Genomic DNA, 21,446 nt, shown 5'->3' on the forward strand with positions numbered 1-21,446 from the left:
AGTAGCGGTGCCAGGCTGGTCTCCGGGATACTTCTGGTCTGTGCCTTCCTGTTTTGGAATCTCATTCAGGTGTTGGCTGCACATGGACCTCTCTCTGGTCAGTGCCAGCAGACCCTGTTGACTTTTCAGTGAGTGCCCAAGTCATCCCTCTGCGGAGTTGAACGTGCGCTGTACCAGTATCCCCACATCATTGGTCATAGATACTGTTATACAGAGCGTCTTCTGTCATATCCTGGGAACTTTCCCAAGACAAGGTCAGGATCTGGGACCCCTCCACAAAAGTTTAGGGGTGGGGGGCACTCAGCTACCCAAGTAATGCCATGGGGCACCAGGGTAACATATCACTATTACAGCTCAGGGTTTGCAGTTCAGTTCTAGTGTCCCATGTAAGAAAGTTTGTATGTTCTTCCCGCAAACACGAGGAAATCTGCAGATGCTAGAAATTCAAGCAACACACATAAAAAATGTTGGTGGAATGCAGCAAGCCAGGCAGCATCTCTAGGAAGAGGTACAGTCGATGTTTTGGGCTGAGACCCTTCGTCAGGACTAACTGAAAGAAGAGATAGTAAGAGATTTGAGAGGGGGAGGGGGAGATCCAAAATGATAGGAGAAGACAGGAGGGGGAGGGATGGAGCCAAGAGCTGGACAGGTGATTGGTAAAAGGGATATGAGAGGATCATGGGACAGGAGGTCCGGGGAGAAGGAAAGAGGGAGGGGGGAAGCCCAGAGGATGGGCAAGGGGTATAGTGAGAGGGACAGAGGGAAAAAAGGGAAAAGAAAAATAAGGGATGGGGTACAAAGGGGAGGAGGGGCATTAATGGAAGTTAGAGAAGTCAATGTTCATGCCATCAGGTTGGAGGCTACCCAAACAGAATATAGGGTGTTGTTCCTCCAACCTAAGTGTGGCTTCATCTTTACAGTAGAGGATGCCGTGGATAGACATATCAGAATGGGAATGGGACGTGGAATTGAAATGTGTGGCCACTGGGAGATCCTGCTTTCTCTGGCGGACAGAGTGTAGGCGTTCTTCCAGTGTGCGTGTGGGTTTTGTCCGGGTGCTCCCATTTCCTCCCACAGTCCGAAGACGTACCGGTTAGGAGGTTAACTGGTCATTGGAAATTGAGCTGGGGTTCAATTGAGGGGTTGCTGGGCGACACGTCTCGAAGAGCGGGGAGGGCCTGTTCCGTGCCGTATCTCTAAACCGACAAATAAATAAATGATTGGTAGCAGTGACTGTAACACAGAGCATCTTCTGTCGTATCCTGGGAGCTTGCCCGAGACAAGGACAGATTGTGGTAACACTTCACCGGGTCAGACTCCACAGAAGTTCTGGGGGGGTGGGGGTAGGTGGGAGGGATTGGATCAGTCAGCTACCAAGTAACTCTGTCCCAGGTAGCGACACAGAGAATCAGGAAGTATCGCTGTCGGTGACTCGGAAGTGCGAGAAGAGTTAATAAATCATTGGTACGCCTCTGCCACACTATTGTCACTCAGGTAGTAAAATGAAACAGCTTGCGTTAAGTTCAGTTGGTATCTGTGTTCCGCTTTACCGAGTTTGTGAATTATGTGTTAGTTCTGCTTTGCTACAGGAGCAGGAAAGGCCAGTCAGCCCATTGAAGCAATGCTGTCTCCTTTATAAGCTATCTGTTTAATCAGTCCCAGTTACATTAGCAATGTTTCAGAGGGTTAAGAGGTGATTAAGTAGTGTCTGGAAGAAGGTTAACCCCCTTTCTTGTGAAGAGGTTTGGTGGTCAGTGGGCAGACTTTGGAGAAACGACAGTGCTGCTCCTGACTCTGGTTTGAAGAGAAGAAACTCTGCGTGACTGAAGCGTTGCGTCTCTGTTGGGAAGCTGTTAAATCTTCGCTACGCAGCTCTGATCTCCATTCTGCATTGTGGAGCCCAGAACCAAACAGACGTTTAAAAAAAAACGTGAGTATTTACAAAGTGCTAAATGCCCGTTTCTGTCTTCCGCAGGGTGACCGGGGGTGAATTGTTTGAAGATATCGTAGCCAGAGAGTACTACAGTGAAGCAGATGCGAGGTAAGTTGTTCCGTCAGTCACCCCTCACCGAGACCCTTTGAAGTGCTTCAGAGTAACTTGTACCACAGACATCATGGCAGCAGAGGAGCATTCAAATCCCTCCCGGTGTCGTGGGAGTGCAGTGTGAAGTGCCTCAGCCCCACCACAACAAGTGCAATGTGAACTGATGTTCAGTGCTGGTCACTGGTGTGATGCACTGCCCAGTGTGAGTAAGGCAGGGATAAGGAAGAGAAGGTTTCACCCCTGCGCGAAACACTGGGTTTAATCGGATCAGTGCTTTCAGGGATTGAGACTCTGGTATCTTCCCCCTGATCCAATCCCACACCCCCCAACAGGCAGCAGCTCGTGCCGCTGCCTCACTGACGCAAGTTCAATCTTAACCCCAGGACATTTGGCTTTCCCTTGAGTGCTCCGATTTCCTTCCGAAGTGGGTTAATTGGCTGCTGTAAATCGCCCCAGGTATAGGTTAGTGGCAGAAAGAATCGAAGGGGAAATTGATGGTCCTGTATCAGAGAAAAGGTCTCCCCCTTCAGAGCTGGTCTCCTGCAATTATGCCAAACTCTTACAGAACGTGGGGGAGGGAGGGGTTAGATGGGTGGCGGATTAGGTTAAAAGGTCGCCACAACGTTGTGAGGCAAAGGGCCGAGGTAACACGGAGCGAATTAAACGTCAAAGCCGTCAGTTGTAACTTGACCCTGTGCAAGCCAGTCTTCATCCGTGAGCTAACTGGAGTCCACCCCACCTTTTACTGAGCCAGCAAACGGCTTGGCCCTCCAGTGCTTGCGAGCTTTCCCCGGTTAGCCAGCAGGCGTGAGCAAGGATTTTCATTGCACCCTGCTGTATGTGAGAGATCTGAGATGGTGACTAAGGGAAAGAGTGCTCACTCACGTTCCTGTCAGTGAGTAATTGGTTCGCGTTCTCACAGACCCGCTGAATGCTGTGATATCCTGCAGAATGCTGCATCATTCTTCTGGTGCCTGGGGATCTGGGTCTGTACACGTTGGAGTTTAGAAGAATGAGGGGGGTATCTCATTGAAACCTGCTTCGATAAAGATTTTGATAGAGTAGATGTGGAGAGAATGCTTCCTACAGTGGGTGAGTCAAGGGCCAGAGGGCCCAGCCTCAGAATAGAAGGATGTCCATTTGGAACAGAGATGAGTAGGGATTTTTTTAGCCAGAGGGTGGTGAATCTGTGGAATTCATTGCCACAAATGGCTGTGGTTGCCAAGTCATTGAGTATTTTTTAAAGAGGAGATTGCTAGGTTCTTGATTAGTCAGGGTGTCAAAGACTACAGGGAGAAGGCAGGAGAATAGGGTTGAGAGGGAAAATAAATCAGCCATGATGTGAATTGTGGAACAAATGCGATGGGCTGAATGGTCTAATGCTGCCCCTACATATCTGATTCGCCGTCAGTGCGATGACTTTGTCTGCCCCTCAGGGGCACGCAGTGAATCGTAGGGTTTGCAGTTGTTGTAACACGAGACTTGAACTGGCAGGTTAAGAGGGGAAGACTCAGCCTAATGTTCTCATCTGAACAAGTCAGCATCGCAGTCAGACTATTGGAGAGGTACAAGGTCAAAATGCAGTATTAATTAAAATACTTCCCCAATCTCCCACATTGTTCACCTACATTTAATTCTATCAAGAGGAAGGTCAAATTACTGAAGGCAGGAAAAGCCATGATGTCTGTGGAACAACTTGTAATTTTCTGTCAAAAGCAGTGATCCTGTTTAGTAGCGGAACGAGTTGGGGAACTGATCTAGGCTTCATGACCAACATCTGCTCAGTACAACCTGCCCCGATAAATCACTATGGAGGAACTTCAGTAAAATTAATACCATGTTTTGTCGATGATTTAAAACCAAAGAGTCGCTCTGAAGGCTAATTATAGAGAGAGCCATTCTGATTGGCCACGATAGCACTGAAAATAGGTAGGGAGGAGGAGGACCCGTGACAGATTTGACCACGTCAGTTGGTGAATCCCGATGGGGCATTCTGTGCTGAGACCAGGAAGTGAGGAGGGTTGTTACCCATAATGCAGCTGCATACTGGCTTTGTTACTTTATTTAGAGATACAGTGGGCAGTAGGCCCTCCCGGCCCTTCGACCCGTAACCCCCGGCAACCTCTGATTAACCCTAACCTAACCTCGGGACAATTTACAATGGCCAATCGACTTACTAACCGGTACGTCGTTGGACTGCGCGAGGAAACCGGAGCACCCGGAGGAGACCCCCGCGTTCCACCGGGAGGACGTGCAGACTTCCCTGCAGGGGACGCCGGGATCGAACTCTGAATTCCGATGCCCTGAGCTGTAATAGTGTCATGCTAGCCGGTATGTTATCCTGGCGCCCACTGAGCTTATATTGAGTGCTCGGTGATTGACGTGGTTGGGTTCTCAACTGTCTTGAGTAGGAAGAGGAAGGGATTGCTGAATGGGACATGAGAGCAAAGCAGAAGATCGCACATCTGTGCTGTGTATGAAGGATGTCCACCTCTCCCTCACCCCCACCTCTTGCCTGTAGAACAAGAGCTCAACCTATTCCTCTTCCTTCTCTCTATACTCTCCATTCAGCTGAAACTAAGACAACCCTCCCTGTGATTCTCTCAGGTCTGCAGAGTGTAGCATTGTCGGATTCAGTTGACAGTGTTGGATAGGTGTTCACATGCTTAGCGTAAGGGACGAGATTTGGGTCACTCTCACAGTGCTATTAGGCTGCTCTGCTGCATACTCATGTCCAGTCCACATTCCCAGCTTCTTCCCAAATTCCCTGGTCCTGTTCATTTCTTAAAAAAAAATTACCTGATGACTGAACATCTTCAGGCAAGTGTGTGTTAACAAATCCCAGTGACTTCAAAGAAATTCCTTTTCATCTCAGTCCAAGAAGTATGACTCTCATATGTTGAGAACAGTGCAGGGTAGTGTATTGCCATGAACTTTGGTAGAAGGAATAGATGGAGAGACAGTTTTCCAAATGAGGAGCGACTTTGGAAATCGGAAGTGCAAAGGGGCTTTGTGGTCCTCGTGCAGGATTCCCTAAAAATTAACTTGCAGGTTGAGTCGGAGGTAAGGAAGACAAATGCAACGTTAGCATTCATTTCAGGGCTAGAATATAAAAGCAAGGAGGTAGTGCTGAGGCTTTATAAAATATTGGTCAGACTGCACTTGGAACATTGTGAGCAATTTTGAGCCTCAGAAATAAGAAAAGGTATGTTGGGATTGGAGATGGTCCAGAGGAGGTTTATGAGAATGGTCTCATAGTGTATGATCGCTCTGTGTCTGTACTCGCTGGAGTTCAGAAGAACAAGAAGGGATCTTGCTGAAGCCTGTCGAATATTTAAAGGTTTTGAAAGAGTGGAGAGGATGTTTCAAATAATGGGAGTGTCTAGGACCAGAAGGCACAGCCTCGGAATAGAGGGGCGACCCTTTATAACAGAAATGAGGAGGAATTTCTTTAGCCAGAGGATGGTGAATCTATGGAATTTATCGCCACATACGGCTGAGGAGGCCTGCTCATTGGGTAAATTTAAAGCAGAGGCTGGTTGGTTCTGATTAGTGAAGGTGTCAAAGGTTACGGGAAGAAGTCAGGAGAATGGGGTTGAGATGGAAAATAAATCAGCCATGATCAAATGGCAGAGCAGACGATGGGCTGAATGGCCTAATTCTGCTCCTATGACTGATGGTCTTATGCCCCCTGCAGGACCACCCAATGAACACCCAGCATCTTCCCTGTCAGGGTACTGACGTTTCTCTGTGGTCACCTCCCTACCTTCTGAAATCCAGTGGGTGCAGGAGCCAGACCTGCCAGACTGACAATTCCCAGGGCAGTGCATCCCGGGAAAAAACAACTGCTTGAACGGGAGTTGAGAAGCTCCACACAGACAGGGCCAGAGCGGGACGTATTCGCCGCCTGTGGACAGCAGCCAGCCACAGCCACACCTGACTGTAGTCTCCGTTCCCTAATGCAGCACTGCCTTTGGAGAGTGTGGCGGGGCGGGGGGAATCAGAATCAGATTTAACATCACTGGCAGATGTCATGAAATTTGTTGTTCTAAGGCAGCAGTACATTACAATCCATAATAATAAAAAAACTATAAATGAGGGTAAGAAATGCATATAATTAAAAAGAATTAAATTAAATAAGTAGTGCAGAAAGAGCGAATAAAAAGTAGAGTGTTAGTGCATGGGTTCATTGTCCATTCAGAAATCTGATGGACATCGCACTGACTTCAGGGAGAGTGCAGAGAGGAACATAGTCGAGAAGCTCGGGGATGTGGTGGAGATTAGATAGAGAACAGCTGGGAGAGGGAGAGAGGTTACTGACTGGGTGGCTGTTGTAGAGACTGGTGCCAATTTCCTGCCTGTACAGTGCAGCATGTCGGTCAGAATCCAGTATGATTAAAGGCATTGCATCACTGCAGGAAATGGGACTGTTGCTGTTCTCCACTTTATGGTTAGGATCAGTCCCATGAGGTAGCCGGCTCTTTGGGCTGGCAGGGAACATCCGTTTCAATTGGAGATTGTGTTGCACTGGGTTAATGAGTTGGTGTGGTCGGGTTTCGCTCTAGAAACGCACTGCCAACCTTGCTGGCTTTGTGCAGAGGGTCTGCTCACTCAAGGTCCGTCCCATTAAGCCCCTTGTCTGCAGAAGACTGGGTGATGCAGATCTGTGAGGGGAACGTCCGATTTGGTCACGGCGCCTGGTTAATTTTAGCCGGGGAGAGGAAATCGAAGCAGGTGTGAATTATGTTAACAGGATCACTGCACTAGGGGCTGTCTGCTTCCGTCACTGCTTTCGCCAGCGTCAGTGACTGAACTGCAGATTGCTACCTTGCTATATGACAGTGTGGACGGCCTCTTCATTTGGATTAATTCTTGGGAGAATGATTGGTGAGAGTGTGGGCTGCCCCTCCTCCCCCCCCAGTCTTGCACAAAGTATTTAAAAATCTAGTAGTACAACACACCAGCTGTTTCTTTACTTGTGTAACTAAAATTCATTCTTTATGCACTTCAGCACTGCCTCCTTCTGTGTTTTACTGTTTGCACATCTTCACATCTAACAGCTTCCCTGCTGAATGTTTTCCATGTCTTTATTCCCCTTGTTTGATGTGCTGATCCAAGTTCTGAAAAGGACTTTTTTTCCCTCTCTCTAATTGCGAGTGAGCTAGGGAGGGAAGGGTAAGGTACTTTCTGATGCTTGGACACCCTCGAACCCTCACTGATCGAGGCACCAAGCAGAAAATTTGGTTGCTGTGTGGAAAGTAGTTGGAGAGGCAGCCCTGGAGCAGAGACAAAGAAAAGCAGTACCAAGAGGAGTGAGTCTTCAACGCAGTCACTCCTGCAGAGGAGGCTGGGTGGGCAGTGAAGTCTTGGAGCCATGCTTGTTAAAAAATGAGATTGTCTACCACCCCCACTGTCTTCCTCAGCCCCACCGTCCCTGGTTGAGCACTGCTGTGTGGCAGTCGGCTTGTGGCAAATGATTGCATCTTTGCAAAATTAGTGTGTTATTGTAGCTTGAGGCCCTTGATTCAGGCACTCATGATGGGGGGGTGAGGGGTGGGTGTTGGCAGGAACTGTCCCGTGACTGGGCTTGAAAGTGGATGATCTTCTCTTCAGCCGCTGAGCCACCATCTGGGCATTGCCGACGGCCACCTGTCTTAGAAAACGCGGACAGCACCAGCAGACTCGGGTCTCTCCCGCGGAAGCCTGACGTGGCACAGTGAGCCCCGGGGTGAAACTGCTCTGCATTGTGAAAGAGCAGACCGCTGGACTAACTCCAGCTGGTCAGGCAGCGTCCGTGCAGGGAAATGAGCAGTTGGCGTTTCAGATCAGCCCTTCATCTGGACTGCCTGACACTCCAAAAATTAAATCGGAGGGGAGATCTCCAGTGAAGTGATGTCATGGGAGATGGTGGCATTGGTGGGATCGTGGTCAAGGGCCAAGTATGAGGAAGTGTCCGAGAGTTGCTGTCCAGCCTCTGCAAGCTTAGAGGTCAGTCCACCAGATTACAGTGGCGCCACTTGTCCAGATAAAAAAAATCTCAAACTAAGATGTGGACCTTTTAGTTCCTTCCACAGATGCTGCTTGACCCACTGTGCTGTTCCGGCAGTTTGTTGCTTGTTGCTCCAGATTTCAGCATCAGCAGTCTCTTGTGTCTCCCGTGTACAGAATTCGCTGATTCTTTAACACAGTGTTCCCTCACACCTTTGCTGCCTCTGTTAAACGGTGAACCAGATGAGAGATAAATATAGCTCAGAAACAACACTGAACTCTATTAGTAGGAAGAACCAGTGAGAGATGCAAGGAGTCAATGGGAGTGTTTGAACAGGCCTGCACCAGCCTCTCTAGGGAAGGTGGATGTCTTAATGGAACAAGAACAGTCACCCTCTTCCTCTTCCCCTCTCACCTCTCTCAGTTTTCTGATGTAGATATAAGAGACTTTGCAGATAGACAAGAAGATCTGCAAATGCTGGAAATCCAAGCAACACAAAGCACAGGAGGAACTCAGCAGGCCAGGCAGCATCCATGGAAAAGAGTAAACTGTTGACGTTTTGGGCCGAGACCCCCCTCCTCAGGATTTTGCAGATGCTAGAAATCTTCAGCAACATACACACACACACACACACACACACACACACACAAAACACTGGGGGGGGGGCTCACCAGACCAGGCAGCATCTAGGGAAATGAATAAACAGTTGACTTTTCAGGTCAAGATCCTTCATTAATATTCCAGTGTAATTGGAAATAAATGGCTGGATCATGGACGTTGTTTAATTATCCAAGCGATGGTCCACTTAAGGCCATTCAAGTCACAAAGCTGCAGATGGATTGGCCTTGTGCTGAGCCAGAAGTGAAAGGAGCCATCACTCAGTACCGATGAGAACTGACGTGCTGAATGTGCATTAACGTATAGTCACAATTAACAAGCACACGCAAGCGTGTACGAGGACTACTGGCCCACTTCACACATCACTTGGCAGAGCCTTGTTTAGAAACAAGTAGGTTGTTATCCTCTCCATCCCAATACCGTAATGTGTAATTTAGTCTCTGCAAAACTGCTTCCCTCAAGTGATCACTGTTATTACATTTAATTACAATCATTAGGCAAGAAGGAGATGGCCCATTGTTTTACATTGGAGGTGATGGAGAACGGATAAAGAGGTTTTGTTTGACACATAGTGTTCCCCTTTGTTGTGGTTTTAAATCTCCCATTAGCAGACCCGCCTTTATTTGGACCGGTATCTAAAGCCTTGGTGACACCCTCGATATTGTTCCAACTGCCCAGGGACCCAGGTCAATGGATCAGTAATCAGTATCCAAAGCCTTAGTGACACCCATGATGTTGTCTCCATCTGCCCAAGTGCTCAGGCCTACTTGTGACTCAGGGTCCTGGCTCCCTAGATCTTTGCCCTCCCCAAATTCCACCCCCAATTTGTTCCAGCCATGGGACAGGTGCCACATGATGCTGGTAAGATATCGGCAAGGGAGATGGATGAATAGATTGGAATTCCTCATCAGGAATTCCTCCTGCACTAATTGAGGTTTGATTTTTTTTTTCCCTCTGTGTGAGTGTGTGGAGACTGTCTCTTGTAACTTCGAGCCACCAAGGCTAAAATCTGCTCTCTAGCCCAGTGTAGGGAACAGGCTGCCAATTGGGGCAGAGCAAAGTGCCAGAGACAAGGACGTGAGCACAACCAGTGTGTTTTTGGGCACTGGGAGGATGCCCTGCTCTCTTGTGGATGTTGCTTCGTGTGTTTCAGTGCAGTCACCCTCCTGAAAGGCAGCGCACCCAAGCAGGCCGCTCCCTGGCGCTCTCTGAAGCCTGAGCCTCGATTTGTTTCTCAGTGCTTGACGTGAAGGCGACGGGACCTCACCACCAAAACTGTGGTGGTATCTTCAGTAGGCTAGAGCACCTGACGGGAGGTGCTGGGTGGAGAGGAAGCTTGGGTTGTTGGACTGCCCAGGCCTGGTCAGCCCTGCCACAGTGACCGTCAGTGTCAGAGCCCAGCACTGTCCCCGGGCCAGTGGGTGAGAGTGAGGAACACAGCACAAGTATCGCGAAGAGGAATCCGAAACCCTCACTGTTTTAGACTCGCAGGATATTCTGCAGATGCTGGAAATCTTGAGCAACACACACACAAAACGCTGCAGGAATTCAGCAGGTCAGGTAGCGTCTATGGGCAGACGTAAATAGTTGACATTTCAAGTCCTGTTAGAGTCATGGAAAAGTACAGCACAGAAACAGGCCCGTCAGCCCATCTAGTCCTTGCCAAACCCATTTAAACTGTCTACTCCCACCGACCGGACCATAGCTCTCCATGCTCCTCCTACCCATAGAGACATAGAAAACCTACAGCACAATACAGGCCCTTCGGCCCGCAATGCTGTGCTGAACAATGTACTTACTTTAGAAATTACCTAGGGTTACCCATAGCCCTCTATTTTACTAAGCTCAATGTACCTATCCAGGAGTCTCTTAAAAGACCCCATTGTATCTGCCTCCACCACCGTCGCCGGCAGTGCATTCCATGCACCCACCCCTCTGTGTGAAAAACTTACCTCTGACATCTCCTCTGTACCTACTTCCAAGCACCTTAAAACTGTACGCTCTTGTGTCAGCCATTTCAGCCCTGGGAAAAAAACTCTGACTATCCACATGTTCAATGCCTCTCATCATCTTATACACCTCTATCAGGTCACTTCTCATCCTCCGTTGCTCCAAGGAGAAAAGACCAAGTTCATTCAACCTATTCTCATAAGGCATGCTCCCCAATCCAGGCAACATCCTTGTAAATCTCCTCTGCACCCTTTCCGTAGTTTCCACATCCTTCCTGTAGTGAGGTGACCAGATCTGAGCACAGTACTCTAAGTGGGGTCTGACCAGGGTCCTATATAGCTGTAACATTACCTCTTGGCTCTTAAACTCAATCCCACAGTTGATGAAGGCCAATGCACCATATGCCTTCATATAGAGAGTTGACATTTGCAGCAGCTTTGAGTGTCCTATGGACTTGGACCCCAAGATGCCTCTGATCCTCCACACTGCCAAGAGTCTTACCATTAATATTATATTCTGCCATCATATTTGACCTACCGAAGTGAACCACCTCACACTTACCTGGGTTGAACTCCAACTGCCACTTCTCAGCCCAGTTTTGCATCCTATTGATGTCCCGCTGTAACATCTGACAGCCCTCTATACTATCCACAACACCCCCAACCTTTGTGTCATCAGCAAATTTACTAACCCATCCCTCCACTTCCTCATCCAGGTCATTTATAAAAATCACGAAGAGAAAGGGTCCCAGAACAGATCCCTGAGGCACACCACTGGTCACCAACCTCCACGCAGAATATGACCCGTCTACAACCACTCTTTGCCTTCTGTGGGCAAACCAATTCTGGATCCACAAAACAAGGCCTCCTTGGATGCCATACCTCCTTACTTTCTCAATAAGCCTCGCATGGGGTACCTTATCAAATGCCTTGCTGAAATCCATATACACTACATCTACTGTTCTACCTTCATGGATGTGTTTGGTCATATCCTCAAAAAATTCAATCAGGCTTGCAAGGCATGACCTGCCTTTGACAAAGCCATGCTGACTATTCCTAATCATATTATGCCCCTCCAAATGTTCATAAATCCTGCATCTCAGGATCTTCTCCATCAACTTACCAACCACTGAAGTAAGACTCACTGGTCTGTAATTTCCTGGGTTATCTCTACTCCCTTGAATACAGGAACAACATCTGCAACCCTCCAATCCTCTGGAATGTCTCCCATCCCCATTGGTAATGCAAAGATTATTGCCAGAGGCTTAGCGATCTCCTCCCTCGCCTCCCACAGTAGCCTGGGGTATATCTCGTCTGGTCCCGGTGACTTACCCAACTTGATTCTTTCCAAAAGCTCCCGCACATCCTCTTTCTTAATGTCTATATGCTCAAGCTTTTCAGTCTGCTGTAAGTCATCCCTACAATTGCCAAGGTCCTTTTCCATAGTAAATACTGAAGCAAAGTATTCATTAAGTACCTCCACTATCTCCTCCAGTTCCATACATACTTTTCCACTGTCACATTTGATTGGTACTATTCTCTCAGGTCTTATCTTCTTGCTCTTCACATACTTGTAGAATGCCTTGAGGTTTCCCTTAATCCTGCTCGCCAAGGACTTCTCATGGCCCCTTCTGGCTCTCCTAATTTCATTCTTGAGCTCCTTCTTGCTAGCCTTATAATCTTCTAGATCTCTATCGTTACCTAGTTTTTTGAACCTTTTGTAAGCTCTTCTTTTCTCCTTGACTAGATTTTCAACAGCCTTTGTACAACATGGTTCCTGAACATTTGCCACATTTCTGCCGTACATTTCCCTGAGAACATCTGTTCCTAATTTATGCTTCCAAGTTCCTGCCCGATAGCTTCATATTTCCCCTTACTCCAATTAAACGCTTTCCTAACTTATCTGTTCCTATCCCTCTGCAATGCTATGGTAAAGGAGATAAAATTGTGATCACTGTCTCCAAAATGCTCTTCCGCTGAGACACCTGACACCTGACCAGGTTCATTTCCCAATACCAGATCAAGTACAGCCTCTCCTCTTGTAGGCTTGTCTACATATTGTGTCAGGAAAACTTCCCCCTGGGATCAATAAGGTATGACTATGACTAACAAACTCCACCCCATCTAAACCCCTAGCTTTAGAGAGATGCCAATCAATATTGGGGAAATTAAAATCTCCCAACTCAAATATACCTATCGAAACTTCTCTTAAACATTGAAATTGGGCTGACATGCACCACTTGTGCTGACAGCTCGTTCCACACTCTCGCGACCCTCTGAGTGAAGAAGTTTCCCCTCATGTTCCCCTTAAACTTTTCACCTTTCACCCCTAACCCATGACCTCTGGTTGCAGTCCCACCCAAGCTCTGGAAAAAGCCTGCTTGCATTTACCCTATCTATACCCCTCATAATTTTGTACACCTCCATCAAATCTCCTCTCAATCTTCTACATTCCAAGGAATAAAATCCTAACCTATTCAATCTGTCCTTGTAACTCAGGTCCTCCAGACCCGGCAACATCTTTGTAAATTTTCTCCGCACTCTTTCAACCTTGTTTACATCTTTCCTGTAGGTAGGTGACCAAAGCTGCACACGATACACCAATTTAGGCCTCGCCAACACTGAAGGGCCTCACCCTAAAACACCAACTGTTTACTTCCCTCCAGGGTCACCGATCTGTCTATTTATTTATTTAATACAGCACGGTAACAGTCTCTTCTGGCCCAGTTGCACCTATGCGACTAATTAACCGACTCGCCCGCCTGTGTGCCTTTGAATATGGGAGGAAGGTGGAGCTCCCGGAGGAAATGCACGTGGTCAAAGGAGAACATGCAAACTGTTTACGGGCAGTAGCAGGAATTGAACCCTGGTTGCTGGGTTGACCTGCTGAGTTCCTCCAGCATTCCGTGTGTGGTCCTCGTCATTGTGTCATTTACTTTATGAGCTTCTCTGCCTTCAGGGTGGCATCCTCAGTGAAGCACCCCACCATGTGTGAGTCCTCTAACGGCTGAACAGCCTCTCCAGATCTCCTGTGGCACTAAATGTCACGCTAAACTTCAGTTCAGTCTGCAGTCTGCTGTGCATCTCACCGCCAAATGTATTTATCAGCCCGTCTACGTTTAGAATGGAAGCAGTCCTTGTAAACTTGCCCCGTTGTAGTTACACCCAGTTCCCTGTAGGAGTGTACCATGATGCCTTCAAGCAAGAAGGCTGCAGGTTCGGTCCTCACTTGGGCTCGCTCTTCACTGAGATCGACTTAAGGAGAAGGAAGCAATCCCATCTCGCTACCTTGGACACAACCTGCCCCTCAACCCACAGATAATCTTATCATTTGCCTCAGTACTTGGCGGGATCCTGCACTGTACAGAAAGTAAACGCAACGGTAGACGCCAGAATCGAAAACTAAAACAGAAAAGCATGTGCAAAGGATGCTGTTGCAAACCCGGTTCACTCTAAGTGCGGTGTAGTGTCTGATGGCCACACAAGTGCACGGGACTGATGCTAGTTAGGAACTGTTGCATCCTCCAAATCTTCATTTTCATTGTAACATTCCAGATGATCGCCGATACCTTCAAATTCTGCGTAGTTCCTAACTTCTGAAGAACTGAAAATAGTTTCATTTTCACTCCCAGCTGCTGCTTGCAGCGAGCAAAACAGCTCTGAATTGCCTTATTGCTTATTCCTTGCCAACTATCAGTGGCAAAAGTCACACAAACACGTACAACTGATGCTATTAAAAACCTGTTCGCTCTAACCACAGTGTAGTGTCTAATGGCCGCGCAAGTCCTCGTGACTAATGTTAGTTAGAACTGATTCAGCAGCAGCCTCCTGACCCAATTAAGCGGCATAGTGTCCCAAATAAACAAAGGAAATCCCAGCAATTTTTTTTTGATTAGTAAGCGTCGTCTCAAATAAGCGGCTGCCCTGATTAACTGATGGCCCAATTAAGCTGAATCCATTGTCTTTGATTGAAAATTTTGGTGAGTTTCCTGTAGCTTTTCCTTGTCACGCTTTACCCACTCTGATAAATGTTCCCTGGTAACACATAGTCTTTGCTCCATGAACACCACATCACAAGTTTTGCTCGTCTTGCTTCCTTGCTGGGAGAAGTTAGGTGACGGGAAGGGGGCGCCAGGAAGTGAAGCAGGGAATGCTGAGGTCCCCTGGGCTGGGCGCCAAAAGTTACAGACAACGGGGATGTAATTCTTTTGAGGTGATGTTCTTGAGTTGCAGCCCTTCTGGGCAAAAGGGCCATTCTAGTTAAAGATTCGGAAGGGGAGAGGGGCATCAGAGCAAACACGATCTTTTAGTTCAGCACTTCTTCCCTGGAGTCACTCTAAATGATCTCCCTAACACCCAGAAATCTGCCTTCAGAATACTCAGTGACTGCCTTGGGTAAAGAATTCCAAATATTCACCATGCTTTGGTTGAAGAACCTTCTTGTTCTGTCATTTATGGCTGACCTCTTGTTCTGAGACCGAGTCAGACTCCCGGAACTAAACTCTCTGCCAAGGGGGACACGTCATTCACGCATCTGTTGAGAGATACTGTGTGAACCACACGTGCAAAATGCTGAAGGAGCTCAGCAGGTCAGGCAGCACCTGTGGAAGAAAAATCCCGCTGCAGGGTCTCGACCCTTGACATTGACCGTTCATTTTCCTCCGTGGACGCTGCCTGACTCTCTCAATTCCTCCAGCATTTTGTGAGTGTTGATGCAGATTTCCAGCATCTACAGAATATCTTGTGCCTCGGATGTTTTGTGTGGTTCTTTGGGATAGCCTGCATTTGCTCCGAGTTCTTTAGAGTACCGTCCCTGTTGGAACCTCTCTGACCCTGGACCCAAAGTTCAAAGTAAATTTATTGTCAAAGTACAGATATGTCACCATATACAACCCTGAGGTTCATTTTCCTGTGGGCATACTCAGCAAATCTATAGAATAGTAACTTTAACAGGATCAATGAAAGATCAACCAGAAGACCACAAAGTGTGCAAATGCAAATATAAATAAATAACGAGAACATGAGGTAAAGAGATAAAGAGGCCTTAAAGTGAGATCAGTGGCTGTGGGAACATCTCAGTGATGGGGCAAGTGAGCGTAGTTATCCCCTTTTATTCCAGAGCCTGATGTTGAGGGATAGTAACTGTTCTTGAACCTGGTGGTGCGAGTCCTGAGGCTCTTGTACCTTCTACCTGATGTTAGTAGTGAGGAGAGAGCATGACCTGGGTGGTGGGGGTCTCTGACGATAGACGCTGCTCTCCTGCCACAGTGTTTCATGCAGATGTGCTCGATGGTTGGGAGGGCTTTGCCTGTGGTGTGCTGGGCCGAATCCACTACCTTTTGTAGGATTTTCTGCTTCTTGCAGTGGGGCGGGTGCTGCTGCTGGCTTTTAGAGATTCTCGCGTGGAATCTGATGCTCTGACGTTGGATTGTCCCAGGCTGATGAGAGGTGGCAGGCAGCGGAGCGGGGATTTGGGGCAGGAGAGAGTCTTTCAGCTTTCACGCTTTCCAACGGTTGGTGAAGCAAGTGAGGTCAACGCTGAAGTGTGCCAACTGCAGCCCTGACAGGCTTGAGCCAGCACCTCGTGGCCACTCCAGTAGCTCCCCCCCCCCCCCCCAAACAGGCGGTGGTGGGTGAGCCTCCGCTGTCGGCTGCTGCAGTCCAAGTGGGAAGCGTGTTACGTTTGCGTCCCACCTGTCGCAGCTGGGCAGGGTGGTCCGGGGTTTCAGACGCAGTGAAGGTGAAAGGGCACGTTAGAGTGGTGCGTGACGGAGGCAGCTGCTGCTGGGCACTTCCCATGCAGGTAGCTGTAGCTTTGATCTGTAGACGTCGGGGTCGAACGTGGGTGGTACTTGGTCGTGGAAGTCCCACACAGTGTTGGAAGGATGGTCGTCGTGGCTTTTTGTCAACTGTGTCTGCAAGCTGAAGAGGATCGGCTGGGAGAGACACAATGCAGAGTACTTCCTGTGACTTCTTCCCAGCCAGGTGCACTCCCTTGGAAGAAGTGGGGTAATGGCCCAATCACAAGCTTTAGAGACTTGGGAATGATCATTGCCTTGGTATTTGTTTTAAAAATCGGTGAACCAAAAATCAGAAATTACCTTCCAAGTGACTGCACGTGTCCCTGTGCTCGCTCGCGCTCTCAGTAGGCGTCTTTTCCTTAACCTGTACGAGGCTTCCAGCTGAGGCAGAGGTCTGATTGCCAGTGTACAGAGCCAGCATCACCTGGGTGTTTGTTGTGTCAAAAACAAGCTGTCCGTTTCTTCCTCCTCTGTGGTGGTTTCTCCTGTTCTCTCCTGCAACATTTACTGGTCCTATGGTTCTCCCCCTCCCTCTCCCTATCCCCACCCTCCTCCCTCACCTGTCTCTCCCTGTCCTTCTTTGTTTTACAGTCACTGTATCCATCAGATTCTAGACAGTGTTAATCACATTCACCAACATGACATTGTACACAGGGACCTGAAGGTCAGTATCTTCTAACATTTACAGAAATGAAAAAAAAGAAATCAAAAAAAAAATTAAAATAATGATACGCTTGAGTCTAAAGTAATGTGATGTGTACAGGTGCAGAGTTTATTCTGCCTCTTGTTATTCGTTTGTCCTCTTTTGTGTCGTTATTTTACATTTTTTTTTAAAGGCCTCCTCTGCATGGCTCTTTCTACCATCCCAAAAGTCTCTTGGGTTCTAGGCTGTGAGAAGCAGTTGAAAGGGAAACCATCAGGCAGAGGGGGGGGATTAATAATCGGCCTTCCTTCCCCAATTGCCCACCTCCCCTCCCTCCACACCCCAACCTACATTACCCTTACCTCGAGTGCAAGGCTTAAAACAAAATTTGAAGCTTGTTGTGCGTTTTCAGAGATGTCCACTGACCCACGGCCCAACAAAATGCCCTCTCTCCCCCCTCTCCCTTTGGAATCAAAACAAAATCTTGTTCAAGCGGTATCCTCTTGGTGGCCTTTGAGACTTCAAGGGCATGACTGCACTTCAACCCCCCCCCCCCACCCCCACCCCTTCTCGAGTCTGTCACGCTTTATTGCTCTTGACAATGTTCTTTCAGGGATGCACAGACTGGTCTGTGACCAGGGCCAGGCACGAGCTTGTACCCGCTTCCGCCTCCTGGTGGCAGCCACAGCAGCGACTGCGACTGCAGTCCTGGGGTCAGTGGTGAGGTATGGTGGGGGCTGCTGAGGGTCAACGATACTGGCAGGCAACACTGAGGGACAGCAGTAGGGTCAGAGAGGGGCTTAAGGTCAACAGCAAGGTCGGATGGGGTCAGAATCAGGGTTAATATCACTGGCTTATGTTGTGAAATTTGTTGTTTTACAGCAGCAGTTCATTGCAATACGTAATAAAATAATTATAAATTACATATTTTAAACATTTAAATTTAGTAAATAGTAATAAAAAGAGCCAAAAAAAAAGAATTGAAATACTGAGGCAGTGTACATGGGTTCATTGTCCATTCAGATATCTGTTGGTGTATAGTGGGGTCAGAGTTCGGACACTGCGGGTCAGTGAGGTGGTTGGAAGGCTGGTCACTAAGGGTCCACAGCAGGGTTGGACTCCAGGGTGGATGCTGTTTTAGATGCCACAGCTGGCTCTTCGCGTCAGCTACACAGGCAAAACGTTTGGAGGCGTTTCTGATCAGGTCTAGAGGGGACAGGTTCGAGGGGCTCCCATCACCGAAACTTAATGCAGCTGTTTCCTTTTGCTAAGGTACGTTGGTCTTGGATACTGACTTCGGTGTCCTGCAGCCAACTCTGTGACAGCAGTGCTTAACCTGACTCGGCTGCCTCTAGCTGTCTGCCGAGTTCTACGGCAGCCCATTACAGCAGGACATACCCGATCTCAGTTACCCCCCCCCCCCCCACATTCTCCACCCTCCGTTGGCTGGTAAATGGCCACCCCCCACTCTGTGACTAGTTATTGCTTGCCTTCAGGTGGGAGGCATCGTACTGACACCTGGCTGCCGTCACAGCCCACCCTCCCACCACCTACCTGGGCCAGGCATGGAGGGCCTCTCTCATTTGCCCGTGACACCCAGGCAGGGATGGTGATAGCAAGGAGCAGGGACCCAGCCCAAAAACCCCTCCCCACCTTCTTGACTGTGCTTGACAGCAGGCAAAGGTAAAATTGATCTTTTACTCTCAAGCACAGGGAGATCATTAAAAACTTAATACTGGAATTAAAGTTACAAGCAAGTGAATAATTAATAACCCTGAAGTGAAGCAAAATTAAACCTGTCAGAGTCGGCTGTGTGCATCAGTGGGACCCTGGCCCGATTCTGGATCTCCATGAACAGACACCCGTGTTGTAACTCCCCTCAGCTGGATAGAAGTTCTCCACCTCATCGCTCAAACTCCCACCACTCTCTGACAGCACCCTGAGGACAGGGTGTTGCACACCGGCTGTGGGAGCAAGGCTGAGATTCTGGGGGGTAGGGGTTGCATTGGGGACGCGTAGAAATAATAACCAGCATGATAAATCCTAGCCGGACTGGATCCGCTGCTGGAATTCCGGGACAGAGCGGCAGATTTCCCCCATTGGGATCTGTCGGTAGTCCTGGGAGTTTGTACTCCCCACTGAGGTCCAGCATGGCGGTGCGATTCCCATTAGAACAGTCACAGCAGGCTCCACGGTTCAACCCACATCAGTTGATGTTGCTTTCACGTTCCTGAGGCTTGAGGCCTGCAGAAGGCACGGCGAACTGTGTGGGAACCGACGTCTGACCGGCACCGGAAACCACTCTCCCAGCTCCCCCAAACCTGGTACACTGCCATTTGCTTCCCACCCTTGCGTCCTTACCCCAATGCCATCAGCCACCGTATCCCAGGTCAGACTTTTACAAATTAAAGCAAGCTGGAGATTGTGTTAACAGTTCCCGAGCAGCCGCTGAACTTGGCAGGGTTTTGGGTTGAAGGTGTGCAGAGCTCCCACAGTACCTAGCCGATGTAGCAAGTGGCTAATCTTTGAATGTGTAAAGTATGAAGGTCATTTTCACGGGGGTTGCTATTTAACTTGAACTTAAAAGCCAAGACCCGGCCTCTGGGTCTGTCGGGCATTGGGTACCAGTGTTGCACCCGTAACTGTGGAGCAGCTCCTGGCCCTCGCTCTGTGGAAAAGCACCCGCACTCCCACTGCCCCATGTAGTTTGGTTCCACTCACTGCAATAGCTGTCAGGAGCCTGATTAGAACAGGCCCAGGGGGAGCCCCACACAGTCACAGGGAGAACGTGCAAACTCCACATAGACAGCGCTCAAGGTCAGTATCAAACCCAGGTCTCTGGAGCTGTGAAGAGGCAGCTCCGTTACTGTGGTTGGATTGTAGCCGCTTTTTCTGTTGGGGCAGTTAGGGATGGAGAATAAACGCTGGCTCTGTCAGTGATGTCCGTGCTCTGAAGCTGAATAATAAAGCAAATTAGGTCCCTGAAAGAGGAGAGTGACAGAAATAGAGAAAGCTGGGGAAATTCAGCAGGTCAGGCAGCGTCTGGGGAGACTCAGCGGTCAGGGAGTGTCTGGGGAGCCTCAGCAGGTCAGTTAGCGTCTGGGGAGACTCATCGGTCAGGCAGCGTCTGGAGAGACTCAGCAGTCAGGGAGTGTCTGGGAAGGCTCAGCGGTCAGGCAGCGTCTGGGGAGACTCAGCAGTCAGGGAGTGTCTGGGAAGGCTCAGCGGTCAGGCAGCGAATGGGGAGACTCAGCGGTCAGGGAGTGTCTGGGGAGACTCAGCGGTCAGGGAGTGTCTTGGGAGAGAGAAACGGCGGATGCCCTGTTGACGAAGGGGCTCGGGAGGTGGGGTTAGGGTCAGGCTTGTCTCTGTTCCCCATGTTCTGCTGCTGTTGTCACCAGGCCACCCAGAGATAGAATCTGCCAGACAGAGTGGGCGACAAAGTCAGCCCGGGGAAGGCACCACGAGACAGCGGCAGGCCGAGAGGGCTCGGCTGAGCAGGCATTGTCCGTGGAGGGAGGACAAGGGTGCTTTTCAGGGTGGCTGCCTTGACGTGCGTCCTGATGACTGGTGGCCAGCCTGAAACCCCCGAACCGCCTCTCCCTTCCCGCTCTCTGCCCGTCCGCCGGAGTGTCTCCCATCGCTTCAGATACCCAGTGTCGGTAGTCTTCCGCTGTAATGCACCCTGCCTCAGTGTGTGTCTACATTTGGCTCTGTAGGCACCCCCCCTCCCCGCCCTTGCTCTGTCTGACAGACTCCCAGTGTGAAGTGCGGATCAAAAAAAAATCTCAAACTACTTTGGGGGGGGGGTTAATTGAAAATTAAAATGGGGGGAAAAAATTCTAGTAACAGAAAGACAAATTCTGCCTTCTGTGTTGCACGGAGGGACGGGGTTCCGGTGTGCCTGCTGGGTTGAGCCAGCCTGGGTTTAGTCCTGTCTTGCTCTGGTACACCCCTTCGGCTGAGATGAGTTGTGTTGAGACTGCACCAGTCTGTGCCACATTAGACTCACCTGCAACTAACACGCCCCCTGGTGTTTGCATGCAGTCATTGCATCCAACAGATCCTAGAGGCCGTGCTCCACTGCCACCAGATGGGGGTTGTCCATCGAGACCTCAAGGTGAGTTCCGCCGTAGCAGCGACGCCAAGGTCGTAACCCTCGCAAGCCACGTCTTTTACATCCTCCGTTGAACCGTCCTCAACTCCTCTGCTACTCTTGTCGGTCTGGTAACTTTAATGCAGAGCGGGCCGCAGCCAGTCCTTCCAGGGATGGTTTACGTTTGGGGGTCTTGCAAAAGAATTTCAGTTGGTGAGGGGACAGGAGCCTCATGACCTGGGAAGGGTGTGCACTGTTGGTCAGAGTCCCATTTGGAACGTGGCAGCAGTCCGTCTCCTCAATGTA

General features: G+C 49.2%; 1 protein-coding gene across 19 annotated transcripts in view; it reads left to right on the forward strand.

Annotated features, from left to right (window-relative positions):
* The first annotated feature begins 1,981 nt into the window (after positions 1 to 1,981).
* Positions 1,982 to 21,446, forward strand: part of LOC140201770 (calcium/calmodulin-dependent protein kinase type II subunit beta) — a 136,157-nt gene continuing 116,692 nt past the window's right edge. For all 19 annotated transcript variants that reach the window (XM_072266401.1, XM_072266403.1, XM_072266410.1 and 16 more), the window contains exons 1-2: positions 1,982 to 2,041; positions 21,092 to 21,164. In XM_072266401.1, coding sequence (XP_072122502.1) covers positions 21,138 to 21,164 — 27 coding nt within the window. In that variant the 5' untranslated portion in view covers positions 1,982 to 2,041; positions 21,092 to 21,137. The remainder of the gene's footprint in view (positions 2,042 to 21,091; positions 21,165 to 21,446) is intronic.

The sequence above is a fragment of the Mobula birostris genome, chromosome 8 (assembly GCF_030028105.1).
Source record: "Mobula birostris isolate sMobBir1 chromosome 8, sMobBir1.hap1, whole genome shotgun sequence".
NCBI classification, from domain to species: Eukaryota; Metazoa; Chordata; class Chondrichthyes; order Myliobatiformes; family Myliobatidae; genus Mobula; species Mobula birostris.